The sequence below is a fragment of the Orbicella faveolata genome, unplaced genomic scaffold (genome assembly GCF_042242905.1).
Source record: "Orbicella faveolata isolate gen_17 unplaced genomic scaffold, um_ofav_v1 contig_3, whole genome shotgun sequence".
In the NCBI taxonomy this organism is placed as follows: Eukaryota; Metazoa; Cnidaria; class Anthozoa; order Scleractinia; family Merulinidae; genus Orbicella; species Orbicella faveolata.
The window spans coordinates 11,184,794-11,202,702 of record NW_028301558.1 but is presented as its reverse complement, the minus strand read 5'-3'; the positions used below and the strand labels follow the sequence as shown (position 1 = coordinate 11,202,702).

The window sequence follows — 17,909 nt, the reverse complement described above, 5'->3', positions numbered from 1 at the left end:
ATCAACATTAGGTCGTTGTGGTTCACGTTCGGATGAATGAATACTAACACACACACACAAATTAAGGCGCGGCTTCCGATTATATCATAAGCGGCTGCAAGTCAGAAAAGTAAAAAGAACTGTAAAAAAGAAAAATAAGACATCTTTAAGTCTTGATATCCCTTCGGTGCACTCTTTGTTCGCGAGAATAAGGTTCTGGTATTACAAGAGAGACTTCGTTTTACAAGACATTTCCGTCAGACGCCATTGTTGAACGGCTAGTGTGCTCTGGAAACGCCTTATGCAAAAAGTCACGTAACTCCATCCCACTCAGTTTCTGCCCGGTCCTCACTTGTGACGCAAGCATGCGCATAAGCATAAACATAAGACGTTTATGCGCTAGTGGGGACGACTAGGGCATAAGTATAAGCATAAGCGTGAGCCTAATGCTTATGCTTTTGTCGCTGTTATGTCCAGTAAGAACATGGTTGACATAAGCATAGTTCTCGCTGATTGGCTGAAAGTCTTTCGCTTGTGCTTATGCTTATGACAAACATGTCCCTACTGGACATAACAGCGACGTAAGCATAAGAAGAAAGCAAGGTTTTGGCATTCCTATGCTTGCGCGAGCTTATATATGCTTGTGTCCGGTCGTTTCCACTAGAGCTTCTTTTATGTTTATGCTTATGCTCATAGTTGCGTCGCAAGTGAGGACCCGGCTTTAACAGTCATAGGCCATCGTGACAGTGTCCGATTGCTCGAAAGTCAGAAAAAAAAAACTAGTATGAAAGATGAGCTTACTTTTCCTGTGAAAACTGAAATTATTAAACACGGTTGTCAACAAGTACTATGACTTGCTAGACAATTGCCTGGTAGATTAATGCTTTATCGTTCGTTTCCGGCGGCATCTCCAAATAATTTATTTCTCGCCATATAGTAACAGATAATATTATGTGGAAACCAAACTCAATAATTATTTGTTGAGAATTGTTAAGACTCTTTTGTTTTCGTGTGCCGCTTATAAATGTCTACCATGCTCGTGGATTACAGCTGCAGGGCAAATAGCGACGCTTCCGAAGTCTTTTCATTTTCCCTACACATTTTTCGTTTTCAGTTTCGATATCTTTTGTTTTTAATCTAAGAAAGATGTAGATCAAAATAAATAGTGACGTAAATAGCACTTTATTTTGATAACACTTGATTGCTCTAGATAACTTGACGGTCGAGGTCAGGCTGAACTCATTTATGTTTTGATCGTTGAAATAAGACGCTAGCGTCGACCACTTGATGTAAATCAAGCCTCCAGTGACTCCAGTCGTGCCGAAAATCAGGCGTTTTTCAAATCAGAGTCGAAATTAGGATAATTTAAACACTAGTCCGAATATTTTTCACTCTAAGTTCTAATCACTAAACGATACTTGTAAAAATAAAGCAAAAAGTAAAATGGATTGAATGAGGCAAAATTTCATTTTGGCAAAACGTCTCTCGTTATATTTGTTGCTTTAGCTTTTCGTTGTTCTTGTGTGTTCTTTATACGACTTAGCAGAGAAAGAAATGGGAAATTGTGCGTAAAAAAAAAATCCATGAAGTAAAAAGGAACATAGCTCTTAGGTTGACATGCTGTTGTTTACTCTTTTTTTTTGGGTGTAAATTGTTTCTAACTCTGCCTCTGTGTTGTTTGGAATTCAATGCAACCTTTAATTTTTCTTATACAATGGTTCATTTATTTCTATTGTATTTCTACTGAATAATAATTGGAAATTATTTTTATGCGGCAAATTAAAATTACCTGCTTCATAGAACAACATAAGAGCCATTCTAGCCGTACGTGATACAAAGGTCATCAATTGTCAAGCATCTTAAACACGCTTAAACATTTCAATGCATTGTTCCTGCTGAGAATGGAACTTAAATTGTTTTCATTATTTATGGCCACAGTAGGCGGTGTGTTCCCACATCAGATAAAAAATCTATTATTCATTCATTTTCTAGAGATTGTTATTTGTGAAAGAAACCCTTTATTTTGCTTAAAAACCATAAGAAAATCCATTTAGTTTGCGATTACCGTTTTAAAAGTGCGTCCATGTCCGACACAGGCCCAAAAACGAGCAGATTGTAAGATGTAAGAGGAAGAGCTTAGTTCTTAAACGAGCTATGACGTAATTCACCGTTACAAAACGTCATTAAAATTCTCAGCTAAAATCAGTATTTATATTTCATGACCCTCGGGGATAAATAGTCAAAACAACACAGCAAAGTCGACCTGATTGAATTAATATTCCGTATGCTATTGTTTGCCGTTATTTTACGAGGTCGTTATCGGTAAATTGTGAATATACAATCAGGACGAAAGCATACTGTCTTGTGATTGATCGAAGAAGGATAAGGTAAGTAAGTAAGTTACTTGTTCGGTGTCAGTCAGGCACTCTTCTGAGGCGTAGCATTGGTCGTTACAATTATCTGTTGTCGAAGCCAAGCGTGAATATACATGTATGGCGGTGACATGGAATTGAATCAAACTTTAGGCTTATTGATAATCGCATTTTCACCAAGCAAGGATTTTAATTTTTTTTTTTTTTTTTTTTTTTTTGATTTATCATTTCAACAAGCACGGTACAGGCAAAGGATAGGTGTTGTCACGTCTACAGCGTTATATATGTTCGTCTTCAATGAGATCTTCAATTAGCAGTCAGACACGACCGTTTTAACAATAAATGAGTCAGTTTCAGCCTGTATTGGTGGACGTACTCCCTTGGTGCTGAAGCTAGTTGAAACTGTCATACATAATGCGAAAAACAAAGACTATATCGATCGATACAAACAATAAAGCGCAAACATGTGATCAGAATTTAGAGATCAACGATCTCGATCACGGTAGCCACTTGACTAACGAAAACAAATTCAGATAATATCTTTTGTTTCTGAACGATACTTAGCGTCAAAAATCGCATACGAGCTTCAGTCCGAGCCGCCTAAGACAAGACAAGATTACAATTGTAAGAAACTTGATATCATAAGAAACATTCAGGAAACGAAATGGACAGCAGATACCGTGCATACTCGAAATCGTTTTAATCGATATACTCTACTGCCCTTACACTGTGTGTTGTCGTCCTAAACAGCCTAATGTCTGCATTCTTTTGTAACAAATTGCGGTTTGACTAAAAAAAATTAATTATCTCCAGCAGAACTCCGGATGTTGCATGATAATCTGTGAGGAAAATGCTAACCAAACGGATAAATAGTGTACAGGTATTGACAGCTTACTGAATGGGGCTTTTATAACAATACCTCGAGCAATGTAAAACATGTTTATATCTTCGGTAGCCTAAAAGTTTATTTATATCTTTTATTTGTCTTTCCAGTGAGCCAACTGGCAAAATGCATTATCTTCCCTTGTGACCGCACCATCGAGATATCAGAACAGCCGTTCTTTAACTGGATCCATTCGAACCGCTCATGGCGTCACAAGCAAATTTTCACAGGTGGACTACAACGGAGAAATCAATTTTAGCAACGACGCTTGGAATCATAATTATCTTTGGAGTTTGCGGAAACTTGCTCGTTATTATCGCTATTCTCCGATTCAAACGACTCCGTCACTCTGTAAACAGCTATTTGATATTAAATCTGGCGATAAGTGACTTCCTAACAGCTTTCCTTCTCATGCCGTACCATATGGCTACCGTGCTAGACCTTAGCATCATCGCAGACGATGGATTACTTTGCAAAGTCGGAGGAATCTTATCATATCCGTTCTACATTTCTTCCACTGTAACACTGGTCATGTTGGCCATCGAAAGACACGTTGCTGTGAGCGATCCACTAAGGTACATAAGTCGTGTCACCGCGAAAACGATCGCCATCATGGTTGCTTACTCTTGGCTTCAGAGCGTCTTGTTCGTCTTACTCTTCGCCTTCTTGGGCAATATAGAGTTTTCTACACAAAGTTTAGACTGTGGTGTGGTCTGGGAAGGCACTCCGTTGTGGCTCAGTGTTTTTGCGTTATTTATGATCATTATTTTGCCATTTTTAATTCTGCTGATAATGAGTCTGCGAGTTATGGTCATCGCTTTGAGGCAGAAGAGAAGAATAGACATCGAAAGATTTGGTGTTAACCGAACAAACAGAAAAAAGAGCATATTTCCAGGTTAGTCTTTTCTTTTCCAATGAATAAATATCGCTTATAAATAATCTCTCGGGCGGGATAGTTTGTTTGATAAACATCGTGTGTATGTTTGCCATTTCCTGTAAATTGTCCCTGAGTGAAACCGTTACGTCTGTTAAACAATCATGTGTGCTTACGGAGATAGAAGTGTGCAACCAAATTAACCTTTGTGTACATTTTGCCCAGTAAAATGTACAAAAATGTAAGTTAAAAAGCTGTTAAAACTATATAGTATTACACTGAACGTTCTGAACTGAACTGGGTGTCCTTACAGCTAAGGCGTGAATGATACGTAACGCCAACCCATAGGGAACAATGTGAGTTGAAATGATTGAACTTGTTTACTTAGTTCATGATGGAAGCGTGCTTTCATCCCCATCACGCTTGCAAGCCGAACTTCAAGTTCAAACAATTTCAGTCATCATTATTTATCTTATGTTAGTGTAGGAAAAGGTAGTTAAAATTTTGAAAATGACGAAAACAAATTTAGAATAACATTCTCGTGATTTGCTTTCATTGTTTTCAGTTGTGCACATTAATTATGATAATGTGTATGAACTTTGTATCATATTCCACGTTGAAGTGCATTTGCTTAGACCTGTTTAGTATTAGATCGCAGAAGACGTCAAAATGTGGTAAGAATACCAGTGACACACTCAGCTTAAGGTTCGTGTGCCGCTTTTCTCTTAACCTCCTTGACTTCACTAAATTTGTGATCTATTGCACAGACAGACGCACAGCAGCATGCATGGAATCTATTAGTTTTGTTGATCTAAAAAGCAATGTCGGGCCATGAAGTGCCCCATGAAATGCCTGCCTGTGGTGCATCATGGTAGTTGCATTCAATGTGACATGCCTTTGGCCTAGGGAAAGCCGTTACCATGACAACATGGAGGGAACATTTTGAAACACAAATAACAATATTTTTCGATTATCATTAGGCGGGTTTTGCATTTTGGAGTGTCAAACTCATCCCGAATATCTCAGTAATCCCGGCGATTTCTGAAGATTTCAATTCTGATCCGAAGTTTTACGAATATAGGACCCGAAGACGTTCCAAGAAACATAACATAGCGATAAGAGTTCCGACGACAATCGAAGATCTCCCAATGTCTTGGTAGTCAGTTTTATTTCTCTATGTATATTTATGTAGAAAGTGAAAGAGCAATCTGTAAATTTCTGCAAATCCCTGAATAGAACTCATACAGTAGCTCACACTATTTCCTCGTTGTCTTGCAGGTCTCGAGGGCAAGGCTACCGTCGCCATATTAGTTGTGATTTTTGTTTTCCTCATTCTATGGATACCATTCCTAATCACTCGTGGACTTATGGCGGTTACCCAGATTAGCATGCCGCCAATAGTGACCACTCTAGTTGTATGGATTTTGCATTTAAACTCTGTCCTAAACGTCGTCATCTACACACTGCGCAGGTCTGACTACAGACGAGCATTTGTGGCCGTCATGCGCTGTATATCGTTATCAAGATCACGTGACATTGAGCGTACTGCGACGTTAGGAACCGATTTCGAGCTCAGTGTTCGAGGGGTCAATTCAGAACGCAAATCTGTGGTGATAGCAGATATAAAGAGCTCTGCTTCTACAATAGCGGACGTTGGGTAAAGGAACATACCTACAATTCTGTGAAGTATGACCACGGGCTCCTTTCTTGAAAGTCCCGGTAAATAACGTTAACAGTCACGAAAAGCTGTTTTTTGTTTGCCGCGTTTACGTTCAAGATCTAGATATTAATAGTTTTGAAATTGAAACGATAAAAATATCAGAAAACGAAACAGAATGGACTGGTTTTAGCTAAAACCCGCACCACTATTCCGTTTTTTCAGTCAATGCAAATTAGAAAGAAATTGTTTTACTTTCCAAGATTAACACTTTGACACTGTTTAAGCAAGTAGGTCGTTAGATTATAAGACGACGACTCTAAGATGTCTAATAAAAAAAAAGTGAATGAACATTTTACTTCCTGTCAATGTGCTATCAATTTTCTCTCAACTCCTCCAGCCTCTTTCGTAGACTCCCTCTTTAAGTTTAATATTTAATTAACCCGATCCCTTTCTATTACATGTACGTCCACTCACTTTGTCTCTTTCACTCTAATTTCGTGCGGTGAGGTGTAAAAATCATCCCGTTAAAGTGATAGTCTCTCAGCTAGCTTTTTTGAAATAATAACCTTTTCTTCCGTTTTTTCCTCATGTCACCTCATCCAGGAGAGTGGGCTCGATACCCCTCCTAACACAGCCGTTGTTAAAAGACGAAGACACACTATATGTGAGTTTGTTTAGGGAAGGTGAAAAAGAAATTGTTAAAGAAATACTAAAATGTAGTTTAGTTAACTGCGAAGATATTTTCAAAGATGGCTTTTAAAAAAATCGATACGTACATCTGAAAAACTTCCGTCAGATCAGATGGAATAACGTCTAAATTGAATCATGAAGAGTTTCATACGTCATCACACAGGGCTGGATCCAGTATTTTTCAAAAGTGGGGGGTGGCTTGTACCTTGAGGGCTCCCAAAACGACCAAAATGTTGCAATTTGAGATTTAGAACCTAATTGAAAACTGCCAACAATAATGGAACTCTACGATGTTAATTAATTGCTTCCCTTCCCCCGTTAAAATCCTTACCCTCCATGAGAGGTGATGACTGGGACTACTAAAAATGTCTTGCCTGATCAAAGTACCTAGCTCCAGAAGACCTTTTTTTCAATAAAATGTCATCCGATGGTAATAATAATGTCCTTTGTTGAGAAGAGAGTGGCAAATGACCTAACTTTGTTAAATACATTACTGCGCTCATGCTGTCGTGAGTCCATCACTAGCAGCGTGCAACTCCCATACTAAGCTTATGTTACGGCATTTTTACAGACCGGTCTATTTTCAGGCTTCTTTTCCTGCGAAATAGGTCAATTCCGGTCTACCTGAGTCTTTGTCGTCCTTCTCTTTCCAGGTGCATTCTTTCCAGTTCATGTGCGAGGAAAGCTGAGTTGATCCTGAAGTTCCACTGTCACCTTTCTCTCCTCGCTGTCCTTTTAGACCGGCAGGACCCTGGGCTCCAGACTGTCCCTTATCTCCTTTCTATTTTGCCTCCACTACACATCCGGACACACTAGACAGTGATTAAATTGGGTGCGTTGGCCAGCCAAGCCATCGTCCCGTTTATTCCATCTCAGCATATAATACAAGCTATGAATAAAAAGACAATTGGTAAGTGCACCAAAGCCGGACACGAAAACCCTAAAACCAGCAAGTGGAGAAAATTGGGAACGTGTGCCCCCGACCAAGGCAGTGGTACAACCCTCGGGGTTTTAGGGTATCCTTGGTTAACATCAGTACCGTAGAATAATAAACCTAAGGCTCTATACAGCGATATAATAGCAATAAGAGAACTAAATAAACGTACAACAGTGGATTACAACTGATGATATTATTAAAAGAAAACCAAACTTAACCTAAACACGGCAAAGGCTGGCCATAGAATGTCTCACCTCGCCAACTGTCACCGATTACAAACTCAAATCCCACTATAGACTGCGCACCTCAAACTAGTACCCAGCCCTCTGGTCCGTGCCGGCAAAATAGTAATTTATGCTAATTTAAGATCATCACAAATTACATTTTCTTCTGCACCAGTTGGACCCTGGGATCCAGTCTTTCCCGGGCTGCCCTGGTCTCCTTTCGCTCCGTCACGTCCATCACGGCCAGGTGCCCCAGGGGAACCCGGCATGCCATGCATACCGGGGATACCATTTGTTCCTGGTTGTCCACCGTAGCACACTGAGACCTGTGTCAGAAGAAAAACTCATCACAGTAAGTTCTGTGAAGGTGCAAGCTATAATAAAGTGACAGGAAAAGTCTTGATGTACTTTAAATCCTCAAATTAGCGCCTGGGGTGCTTATTTCAAGTTTAGGAGAAGGCGGAGGGCGCTTATTCGAGGGGGGCGCTTAATCGACTGAGGGCGCTCGTTTCATTTTTCTCAAATCGTAACCTGACACTGCGCGTAACTGAACAACATAAGCTGTTTATCGACACAAAAAGCTGATCCTAAAGTTTACATCGCGGCACCGATAGTATTTGAAATTTTTTTTTTCTATATAAGCTTAACGTGTTCGCAAACTGACACAAGAAATTGTAGGATGCAACTTCGAAGAAAACTGAAAAACTTGTTTCCTGTGTTGTTAAGTTGAAAATTACTAATGACTGTATAAAAAAGGCTGGACGAGAGTGATTAAACACGACGAAAACTATACAAAAATGTACCTCCTTTGTTTTCTAATTACTCGTCCACAAAATAGGGCCATGGGAACGGCGCGCTAGGTCTTCGTCAATTTATCAGAGAACAATTTCCAGAACAATTATTTTTAGCAGCGATAATAATCATCTGTACTATATCTCGTTCATTTTTTCTTTCCTTTTTCTTCTTTCTTTACGCACACACTATATAGGGAGCTAGGCACTTTGATATCACATGGTTTGCTGCTGACATTTTTGACGGTCCCAGAAGCCAGGGTTATCAGGACAAAAATCAGTGCAAAAAAGATGATCAGCGAGCTCAGTAGTAAACAACGCGATCCTTTTGATATCGTTTAACTTGCAGCCGATAAAAAGGTAAGAGAAGTGTCAAAAAAAAATAATAGTAATAAATGGTCAGCAGCATTTAACGGTGCCATTGCGATATTGGTTTCTTTTGATGGCTTTACTCTGTTGGAGGCTACAGAAATGTATTAAGTTGTTGATTTAACCGCCAATAGCAAAATAAAACTGTGACGTAACACATACATTGTTCTATAAGTTCCATTTAAGCTTTCGTTATTTTTTCATGTAGTAGTACAGAAAGAGATGCTGAGTACTAGTGGCTGTCGAGAGCTGTTGTAAGGGTTAAGAGCGATCATATGTGTTTCCGCGTTGCTTTTCTTTGAGCATGAATTGGAGTATCGGGCAAGTCTATTAGAGACTTAACAAGATTAAACGTAGAACTTGTGAAACTTACCAGAGAATGTCGAGGAAAAGGTTGTTGTTATTCATCGTGGTAGATGCATTAATAAAGTGTATTATCGTTTGTCTCACGATGTAGTCACTTGAGATGTAGATCGCGACGTTTCGACTGCTTACTGCTAGTCTTCTTCAGGCGATAAGGTCGACTGATTGCACGGTATCATTTATATCACAAAGGTCGGCTGTGATTGGGGCATTTCGATCCTCCTATTGTTCCATTGTTCCGGCGAGTAGCTGTTCCCTCAGTGGTCCGCTGTTGTACCGTTCTCCTGTTGTTGTGTTTCTTGATCGTGGGTATCCATGCTTCAGGAATTTCAATTCCACTGTCCCTGTTGATGTTGTTAGGGTGAAGTCTTATGTGAATAGCTTCCTTGACCCTACGTGTGTACCAGTGAGGATCTCGATCAATAAACTTGACCTCATTCCAGATAGGATAGTGGCCGGTCCCGTGGGTGTGTTCAGAAACGGCGGAGGTCTGGGTACTGGCGAGTCGTATATCCCTGTCGTGTTCTTTGATCCTCTCCTGCATAGATCTCCCTGTTTCCCCGATGTAGACTTTGCCGCACTCACAGGGAATCCTGTAGACAACACCATCTTGTTTAGCCGGGTTGACGGTGTCCTTTGGTCGCACTAAGTGTGACCGAAGTGTCGTGTCGGACTTAAAGACGGTGCGAATGCCTTGTTGTTCTAGGCAGCGGCGGAGAGGTAAAAGGTAAAACGGCGGTGGATTTAAATTCCGCGACAGGCTCTCTTCTTGGGGTTGTTCGTGCCTTTGTGATCTTCTGTACAAAAGAGGAGGGATATCCGTTAGAAACAGGTACAGATGACAGATGTTTCTTCTCTCCAGCGATTACTGATGGTTTGGTGACGAGACGTTTAGCCCGGTCGTACAGACACTTCGCAATACCGCGCTTTACTGACTGAGGGTGGTGTGAATCATACGCTAGGTACTGATCAGTATGTGTTGGTTTCCTGTAGACGCTGGTGGTAAGGCGGCCATCCGGTTCTCTGTAAACTGACGTGTCGAGAAAGGCGATCTTGTTGTTGTTCTCGATCTCCATGGTGAAACGGATTGATGGTTGGAGGATCGAAATGCACCAATCACAGCCGACCTTTGTGATATAAATGATACCGTGCAATCAGTCGACCTTATCGCCTGAAGAAGACTAGCAGTAAGCAGTCGAAACGTCGCGATCTACATCTTAAGTGACTACATCGTGAGACAAACGATAATACACTTTATTATTACCAGAGAATGAGGATTAGGCGAGAAAGAAATATTGCTTCCTTAAATCTTTTCAGTTTCAACTTGACTAACCCAAGCAAGAGAAAATAATGCCTTTGCAGTTAGTAAAGTTGGTCGATAAAGTGCTTACCTTCCTTAAGTGTGGCAATATATCAGAACTTTTACAAGTTTTACTGTTGATGAAGCTGCATGTGAAAACACGTTTACTAGCTAACTACGTCATGCAAGGGTGGAACGTCGAGCACTCTCATTGGTCAGAACATTTTCTAAATTGATTACTGACGTAAGTGTGACATTAATGTAAATTTGTTCTGTTTTCACAAGTTTCACGTTAAATCGAGTTTTAGAACCGTCTACGTGTTGTCAACCAAAATAACACATTTGAAAAATGCGCAATGACGATGAGCCAACCTTCTCTACTTTTTGAGTTACAGGCGCCTTGAGAAGGCATCTAAAAATGATGTAGACTATTACCTAAAACCTTTTAAAATAATGATAACGATCCCTTTTCTTGGATTGTTGTTATTTTAAGGCTCAGTTTCCTAAAAAACTTACATTTTTATCCATTTAAAGTTTATTTTCTTAATAATAAGAACGCGTTTTAAGTTATAAACTCAAGCCGTCAATCTGAACCTATTATTCAGACAATTATTGGTACTAACATAACTTAGTTTCTAAATTATATTCTTTCTTTCTGCCAAAAATGCAGATACAACATCTTGAAATCACTTTAGAACAAAAAACCCTGTAATCAGTAAGCAAAGTGTTTTAAAAAGAACGAGTAGGATAGGAAAATGACAACACAAAAATTAATCTGGTTGAGACAGTTCCGATTCTCCGATGATTATAACTCTATTTCTGTTTTCGTGTCTTCTTTGGTCGCATACAAAGCATCCAAATTCAACAATGAAGAGGAAGGTTTTCTTTGAAGCGCAAAGAAGAATCGATTTTTAAACACTTGCACCAATCTTTCTTTTTACACATGGGCAGTTACTCTCCTTCAGAGCCATGAAAACTGTAGATTAGATTTTAGTACGTCCAAGGGCTTCTCCTGGACGCAATTGGAACGCCTGGCTCAGTGGGGGCAGAAGGGACTGGAGGAATTTTGTTATTGGCCTGCGCTCTAAAATGGACTAGACAGGCTTCAGATCAGATCAGATTTAGAGCGAAAAAAGCGAGTTCAGTGGGATAATTTTGCTTTTCACAAAAAGTATATCGTTCACCAAACATATTACCGCCAAATCATCGGATAACATCAATAGAACTGATCTCGTTTTACCTTGAAATATAACGAGAGTACGATTTTAATCCCACTTTGTATTAAGCCTTGCTGCTTGAAATAATAAAAGCAACTTTTAAAGAAGCGTTGATGCTTAGCTGATGAGCGCAAAATGTAGTTTTATTTGAAACCTTTGATTCTTTTGGTATTATTTTTTTGGTTGTTTGTTCCACAAAGACAAAAGCTTAAAGACACTGATATATTATGCCGTTTTGGGGAAAATAAAAGCTTAAAAATTAAAAACTCTAGCTAGACATGCAGTTAATTAAATCACTTACCTTTGAAGCAACTAAGCGTCTGTGTCGTCTGAATGGAATAAAAAGCTAAACAAGGAAAAGAAGAACGAGTGTTAGATTTCGCAATTTTAAAACAAGGAAAGAATCTAAAATATTACTATCAATTTACATCTCACACTTATACAGTCCTTTCTCCTCGACGTTCAGAACTAAAATGATTTCCTTGTTTGTTAGTCAGGCAAACTATTTTGCTTTGTTTATTGGTGTAAGGTTCGCTTAAGAACAAGTTTGTGGAACGGCAAACATAGTTCAATTATAATTTTCATTTTCACAAGCAATGCTATTCGCTAAAACTGTTTGCTTCTTGCCATTTGTCCAATGAGAAGACGTGTTATGTTTTCACATTTGCTCAGTCTGTTTACTTGTTCATATTCTTTTACGAATGAGTGCGAGTCGCAATTGTTCCTGTTTTATTTTTTTGTTGCAACTCCACGTAGTTTTTTCAGCCCAAAGGCAACATTTACTTACTTTTACTGTTGTGTTTACACTCCGAAACGAGTCCTTAGTAATATAATGGTTCTAGCACATGTACCTGTGATGGAACAAGGTCCAAATTCAGACTCTGAACAATGCAACTTCCATCTGTTTTAATTAATCTCTAAAATAAAATAAAGTCAAGCTGCGCAGAGTGTGAAGCTACTTTTATGCCTAGGCATCAGTTAATACAATTAATACGCAAAGTTTGTTAAATGAAATTAGGAAAATTGAAGGAAGGTGACTTCTTGTCGCAAAGTTTAAATCAAGACGAGTGTGTTATTATAGAGGTAGAACTACTTTGCCTTAAATCTCGGCTCAAGTGTGTGCACTGTTTACCGGAAAAGTTGAGTTTAGTGTACTTAACTGATAGATTGTTTTCCACCTGTTGAATGAGTTAAAATAAGACTAAGCTTGGTAGGTGAATCGTAGACTTATATAGTTTGCGCAATTTTGAAGTCTTGGATAAGAGTTCTGGAAAGTCAGTCAGTTATCAACTTATTTTTCGACGATTTCTCAGCTATCGGTTAAAATTTCAGCTTATTTCTCAGCCATATATGAATAAATTTTTAAAGATTACTAATCGAAGCTATTAATTAATGAGCGGGTCCTTTCTTTAGTAGTTGTTACAGACAGTAGTCATATACGCTTGTTGGGGCAGTAACCAATCAGCGTGCAGGGATCATACCACGTGACCACTATTTTCCCATACATTCTCTTAAATTTGTAAATCCAAGATGGCCGATATTCGCGAAACCTGGCGCATGCGCAGATGGGACAACCTGAAATCGAGGTTGTGACGCGCATGTCCAAATAAGGCGATAGACAGGAAGTGAGTTTCAAAAAATGATTTTTATTGATTTTACAGGAAGTAAAAATTACAATGGTGTGTATCCGTATGGAAACGACATGAAAGTGTTCGTGTCTACGACGCGTTTGTCGAAGACGAGTCCGTAGCGTTTAGTCCGTGTGATGACTTTGAGATGTTTGGTGGCTGGGTTTCTCCAGAAGAAGTTGGGGTTGACGACATTGATGTTGCGTCGTTGCTCTAGAGGTTGTGTGAGTTCGTCGAGTAGATTTTGTCTCATGACGTCATAATTGAGTTGGCGTGATCCTCGTACATTGAGTGAGAAGCCTCGGACTTTGCAGCAGACTTTGCCTTGGTGGGTTTTGTAACCGTAATTTTTGGGTCCAGCGGCGGTGAAATCAACGATGAAATCGCCATCGTCGAGTTCGTTGGTCATCTCGCCCAGGTAATCGCCTAACGGTACATCGGCTTGACCTGGTTTGTGCGAGTAGACGACGGAATCGGTGTCAAAGTAGAGAACTTGTTGCTTTAACAGTTCCAGGTAGCTGTATAATTTGAGCCGAGCCCAGCAGGTGGTGAAAGCGGCGACGAAGATGTTGACTCGTCCGTTATCGGGTTGATTGTCTTTGAGTTCGGCGTGGACGACCTCTAGGGCTTCGTCGTTGGCGATTCTGACTTGTCGTATGTCGTTGAAGGGATTGGAGACGAGGTCGAAGAGTTGCGTGGCGTTGTAGACGACTTGGGTAGTGGGTTTGTGTAGGTTTTCGCCGAACTTGCCCCAGAAGGAGTTGAGCATGAGTTTGGCGGTGGCTTTGCGTCCTGGATTATTCAGGATCATGGTCGGATCGAGAAGGATGCCTTCTTTCTGGTGGTATTGTAGCCTGTACCGTGCCTTGTCTGTGTAGGTGTGACACCAGTTCGGGTAGCCAGCGGATTCCTGTTTGATTTTTAGCCAGGTGTTCACGTAATTGGCGAAGAGTCCTTTATGGCGTTGTTCGGGTGGGAAATGGTAGACTTCGTGGATCTTGATGAGCGTGTATCCCATGACAACGGCTTTCTGGATTTCGGGTGTGCACCAGGTCCCTCGTAGCGTGCGTTGCTCGACCGTGTGAGGGCAGCGATGTGATTTCTCTAGGAGGGGTTTGGTCATTTCGTGTTCCACGCACGAGCGGCAGAGTGGGAAGGTGAGTTTACCCCCGTGCCGAAAAGGTAGAACGGGATGGTAAAGTTCGTGAGGTGGTAGTATGTCTACTTTGGCCATGCCGAAGTAGTGGAGTATGTCTTGATCTTGGGGGTTGACAATGACTTGCGGGTGTCCTACGGGGTATACGCATTCCTTGTTGACCCAGGGGTAGAGCGACGTCACGTCGACGTACTTGACTTGTTCTCCTTGAGCCACGTCGGTCACGTGATGTAGTTTGACGGCGTTCGTGCGCCCTCCGAAGAAGGCTTCTCTGGGATCGAGCGGGTGTACGATTTCGAACGTGTCTAGGAACTGGCGGAGATCAGGGTCGGTTTTGACTTCTAGGTCCCAGTCGCATTCCCACTTGACGCAGAGCTGGTAGCCTTGACGACTGAGAAGGTCGTGTTTGCGGAGTGTGGACTCGTAGACTTCCTGTAGGGTGCGATCGGTGTGGTAGATGGGATATCTGTCTCGCTTTCGGGGGAAACAGCGTGGACATCCGTGCCATAGACATCCGTGGAATTCGTAGACGGTTCGAGTGGTAGGATCGTATCCGTCCACGAGATGATTGGCTAGTCGGATTTCGCCTCCGTTTCGCACGGTGCGTATGCGATCGCCTTGGTCCGTGTGTTGCAACGAGTGTTCTTGCCAGGCTAGCCATTTCAGGGCTTTGACGGACTGATTGGATCGTGCGCCGTGCCATCCTCTCGGGGGTCTGGAGGCGATGATGTTGAGCGGGACGAGTTCCTTGCGCCAGAATCGGTTGCAGGCGGAGGCGATGGTGACGCATTTCTCCATGGGGTCAAAGTCGGCTTTTTGTTTGAATTCTTGCCGGAACTTTTGACAGCCCGCTTTGAGGAGTTTGACGTCCGACTCGCAGTAGGCTTCCATTTCTTGCCGTAAGACGAAATGGTAGTTATCGTTGACTTTCTCTTGGTACCACTGTTCGAATTCGGCTTTCTTTTTGGCGGACATGCCGTCGGGATCGTACATGTCTCGCGGTGGCATGGGTCCTTCGTACGCTTGGTTTTCTAGGGTGTTGAATTTGTGAGGGAAGAATCCCTTACACAGTTCGTTGATTCCGAAGGTGGCGGGAAAGTTGGCCAGCGGGAACGGGAGAAAGCAGAGGGAATCTTTGAAAGTCAGTCTGTCGGATTTTAGGGACAGTATCTTGGTGCCAACGGTGATTTGGTCTGTGACTTCTCGATGCGTGGCGTAACAGTGTTATAAGATGAACATCCCGTCGTAGCCTTTGAGATTGTGAAAGAGGACGATGACGTCCCGATCGTCTCCGTCCACGTCGACGGCGAGGGACTCGAGGTGGTCGAACATGTCGGCGGTGCAGTTGGGACCGTAGAAGGAGCAGAATTGCTCCTCTTCATCGTCTTCCAAGCGGAGTAGAATGGGTGTCTGATTCCCTTCGGCGTCGGTGATGGCTTCGTAGTCGCAGTACACTTGAAGGGGCGGGTCTCTGGCTACCCAGACGCGCGTGTCTGGATCATCGGGTTCGGGTTCTTCGAAGGGTCGACCTTTGACTTCGTCGCGCGACACGCGTTTCTTTTTGGGCTCGTCTTCGTTTTCGGGGATGCGTTGGATGTAACATCGGTGCGTCGGCAGAAAGACTTTCTTTTCGCAGATGTGGCATTCGCCCCATCCGCACTTGTGAACGGGGGTACGACGGTCACCTCCTCGTCCAGTCCTGCGTTTAGTTTCGTAGACGTGGCAACAGTCCGGACACTTTTTGTAAGTGTCGCAGATGGAGGGGATGTTCAAGCTCCGCCGTTGCAAGTGGTAGTTGTAGCATTGGTCTCCGAAGAATTTTCTGTGACACAATCGGCAGATGGAGGTGGGTTCGGGAAACTTGCCTCGCGCTAGGGGTCGTTTTTTTTCGATGAAATCGGGGCAGTCCTTTCGTTTGCAGGCGGGGCACCATTTACCGTTGCAGGTATGATTTTTAAAGTCGTCGTGGTCGAATCCTCGATTGCATTCGTCGCAGAAGTAGGATTTGCTTAGGAAGCCACTAAACGAGTTACATCCGTCGTAGTGACTGTCTTCTTTGATGAGGCGAATGATCTTGTCCGAGGGTTCGGGTCCCGCGTAGATGAGCATGTGTGGCGGATCGATGGAAAGGACTTTGAGCTGGTAGCCAGGTAACGCGGCCTGAAACTGTTGCAGTTCTGGAATGCCACATGGTCCTTCGGGGACGTGGGCTAGACGGTGGAGTTCTTTGGCCAATCGCTCTTGGACGGGTAGTCCCTGTTTGAGATTGTGGTAATCTTGGTCACGCGGATTCCCGTTTGCGTCTACCAGGGCTTTCATGGTGACGATAGCGCGAGCGCAGCAGAGATTGTCTTTGTTTTTGATGGTCACGCGCGACTTTTTGACGATTCCCCGTACGGCTGCACAACTCGGCTTGTATCGTTTTCCGTTCCCGCGCCCGCGACCCGGGGTGTGTATGAAAGTGGTTTCCATGGTAAACGTGTCGTCGGGGGTGAATTCTTCGTTGGAGTTGAGTTTGGCCGCGAGAGACTGGAGATAAGTGTCTAGTCTTTCACTCCCTTCTTCGAATTCTCGCACGGTGAAGGTAGTGGATTGAAAGGCGTGCGTGAAGGCACTGGACTGCATGGTGAAATGGACCGTGGAGTCGGGTGTCAGGGTAGGATCCTGATCGATTTGTTGCTCGATGGACCGTTGAAGGGCCTCAGTTAATTCTTGACCTAGATTGTCCGTGGGAGTCACAGCTCTGTGTTGTCTGAGCGTGGCTTCGAATCGTTGTTTGTTGAGGACGTTTCGCCAGTTACGTCGAGCGCCTACGGGTCTTAATTCAAATTCTAGGAGGGGTCTTGTACCACCACCTCCGGTTTGGATCATCACTCGGTCGAGAGCCGGATCAAAGATCCAGTCGTCATCGTCATCGTCGAAGGGGAAGGCTTCGTCGTGGGTCCGTCTGTTCTGTGAAGACAATAAACACGCAACGTTTTTATTAGTTGTTTTTTACTCTCAGGTTTCCAAGCAAAGTATCTGACAAAAACAATTTTATGTCGGGTATATTGATTAACGCGTCGTTAAAACTAAATCCTAAATGGATTCTCATTTTCGCGTCACGACTGTCGACATAATGACCATATACAGTAGTGTGATGAGAGACTCTTTCATAAACCTTGTTACAATTACACAAGTTTGCTCCACATTTACGCGTTCGTATTTCTATGTGCCCATACTGCCATTGTATTTTCAGTATATCGTAATATACAATTTGTTCATGAAGTTTATTCAATAGTTCATTGTTCCTGCGGTCGAATATGTACTGCCAGGTTGCCAGGCAAAGTATGTGACACTGTATCTCTGTTGGTAGTCGGTCCCAGTAACTCTATGAAAAGAAGGTGACGAACAAGGCGTGACAAAGATGTCGTGAGAATTTGTAACCACAAAACACAACGAAACAAAATCTCAAGTCCAAACGGAG

General features: G+C 42.2%; 2 protein-coding genes and 1 pseudogene across 3 annotated transcripts; 1 reads left to right on the top strand and 2 right to left on the bottom strand.

Annotated features, from left to right (window-relative positions):
- The first annotated feature begins 2,190 nt into the window (after nt 1-2,190).
- Nucleotides 2,191-6,123, top strand: LOC110051762 (trace amine-associated receptor 7d-like). Of its 2 annotated transcripts, none has more exons than XM_020757836.2 (3): nt 2,191-2,366; nt 3,345-4,129; nt 5,387-6,123. In XM_020757836.2, exons 2-3 carry the CDS (start codon nt 3,439-3,441, stop codon nt 5,767-5,769), a joined length of 1,074 nt encoding a protein of 357 aa, XP_020613495.2. In that variant the 5' UTR covers nt 2,191-2,366; nt 3,345-3,438; the 3' UTR covers nt 5,770-6,123. The 2 variants fall into 2 exon arrangements, with proteins under 2 accessions (XP_020613495.2, XP_020613494.2); XM_020757835.2 differs by lacking the exon at nt 2,191-2,366 and adding an exon at nt 2,603-3,231.
- A 911-nt stretch (nt 6,124-7,034) lies between these two features.
- On the bottom strand, nt 7,035-9,193 carry LOC149106367 (uncharacterized). Its single transcript, XM_089298172.1, has 2 exons — nt 7,778-9,193; nt 7,035-7,239 (listed from the first exon to the last, which is right to left on the bottom strand). Exons 1-2 carry the CDS (start codon nt 7,895-7,897, stop codon nt 7,042-7,044), a joined length of 318 nt encoding a protein of 105 aa, XP_089154298.1. The 5' UTR covers nt 7,898-9,193; the 3' UTR covers nt 7,035-7,041.
- A 4,119-nt stretch (nt 9,194-13,312) lies between these two features.
- Nucleotides 13,313-17,435, bottom strand: LOC149106366 (uncharacterized; annotated as a pseudogene).
- Between the last annotated feature and the right edge of the window lie 474 nt (nt 17,436-17,909).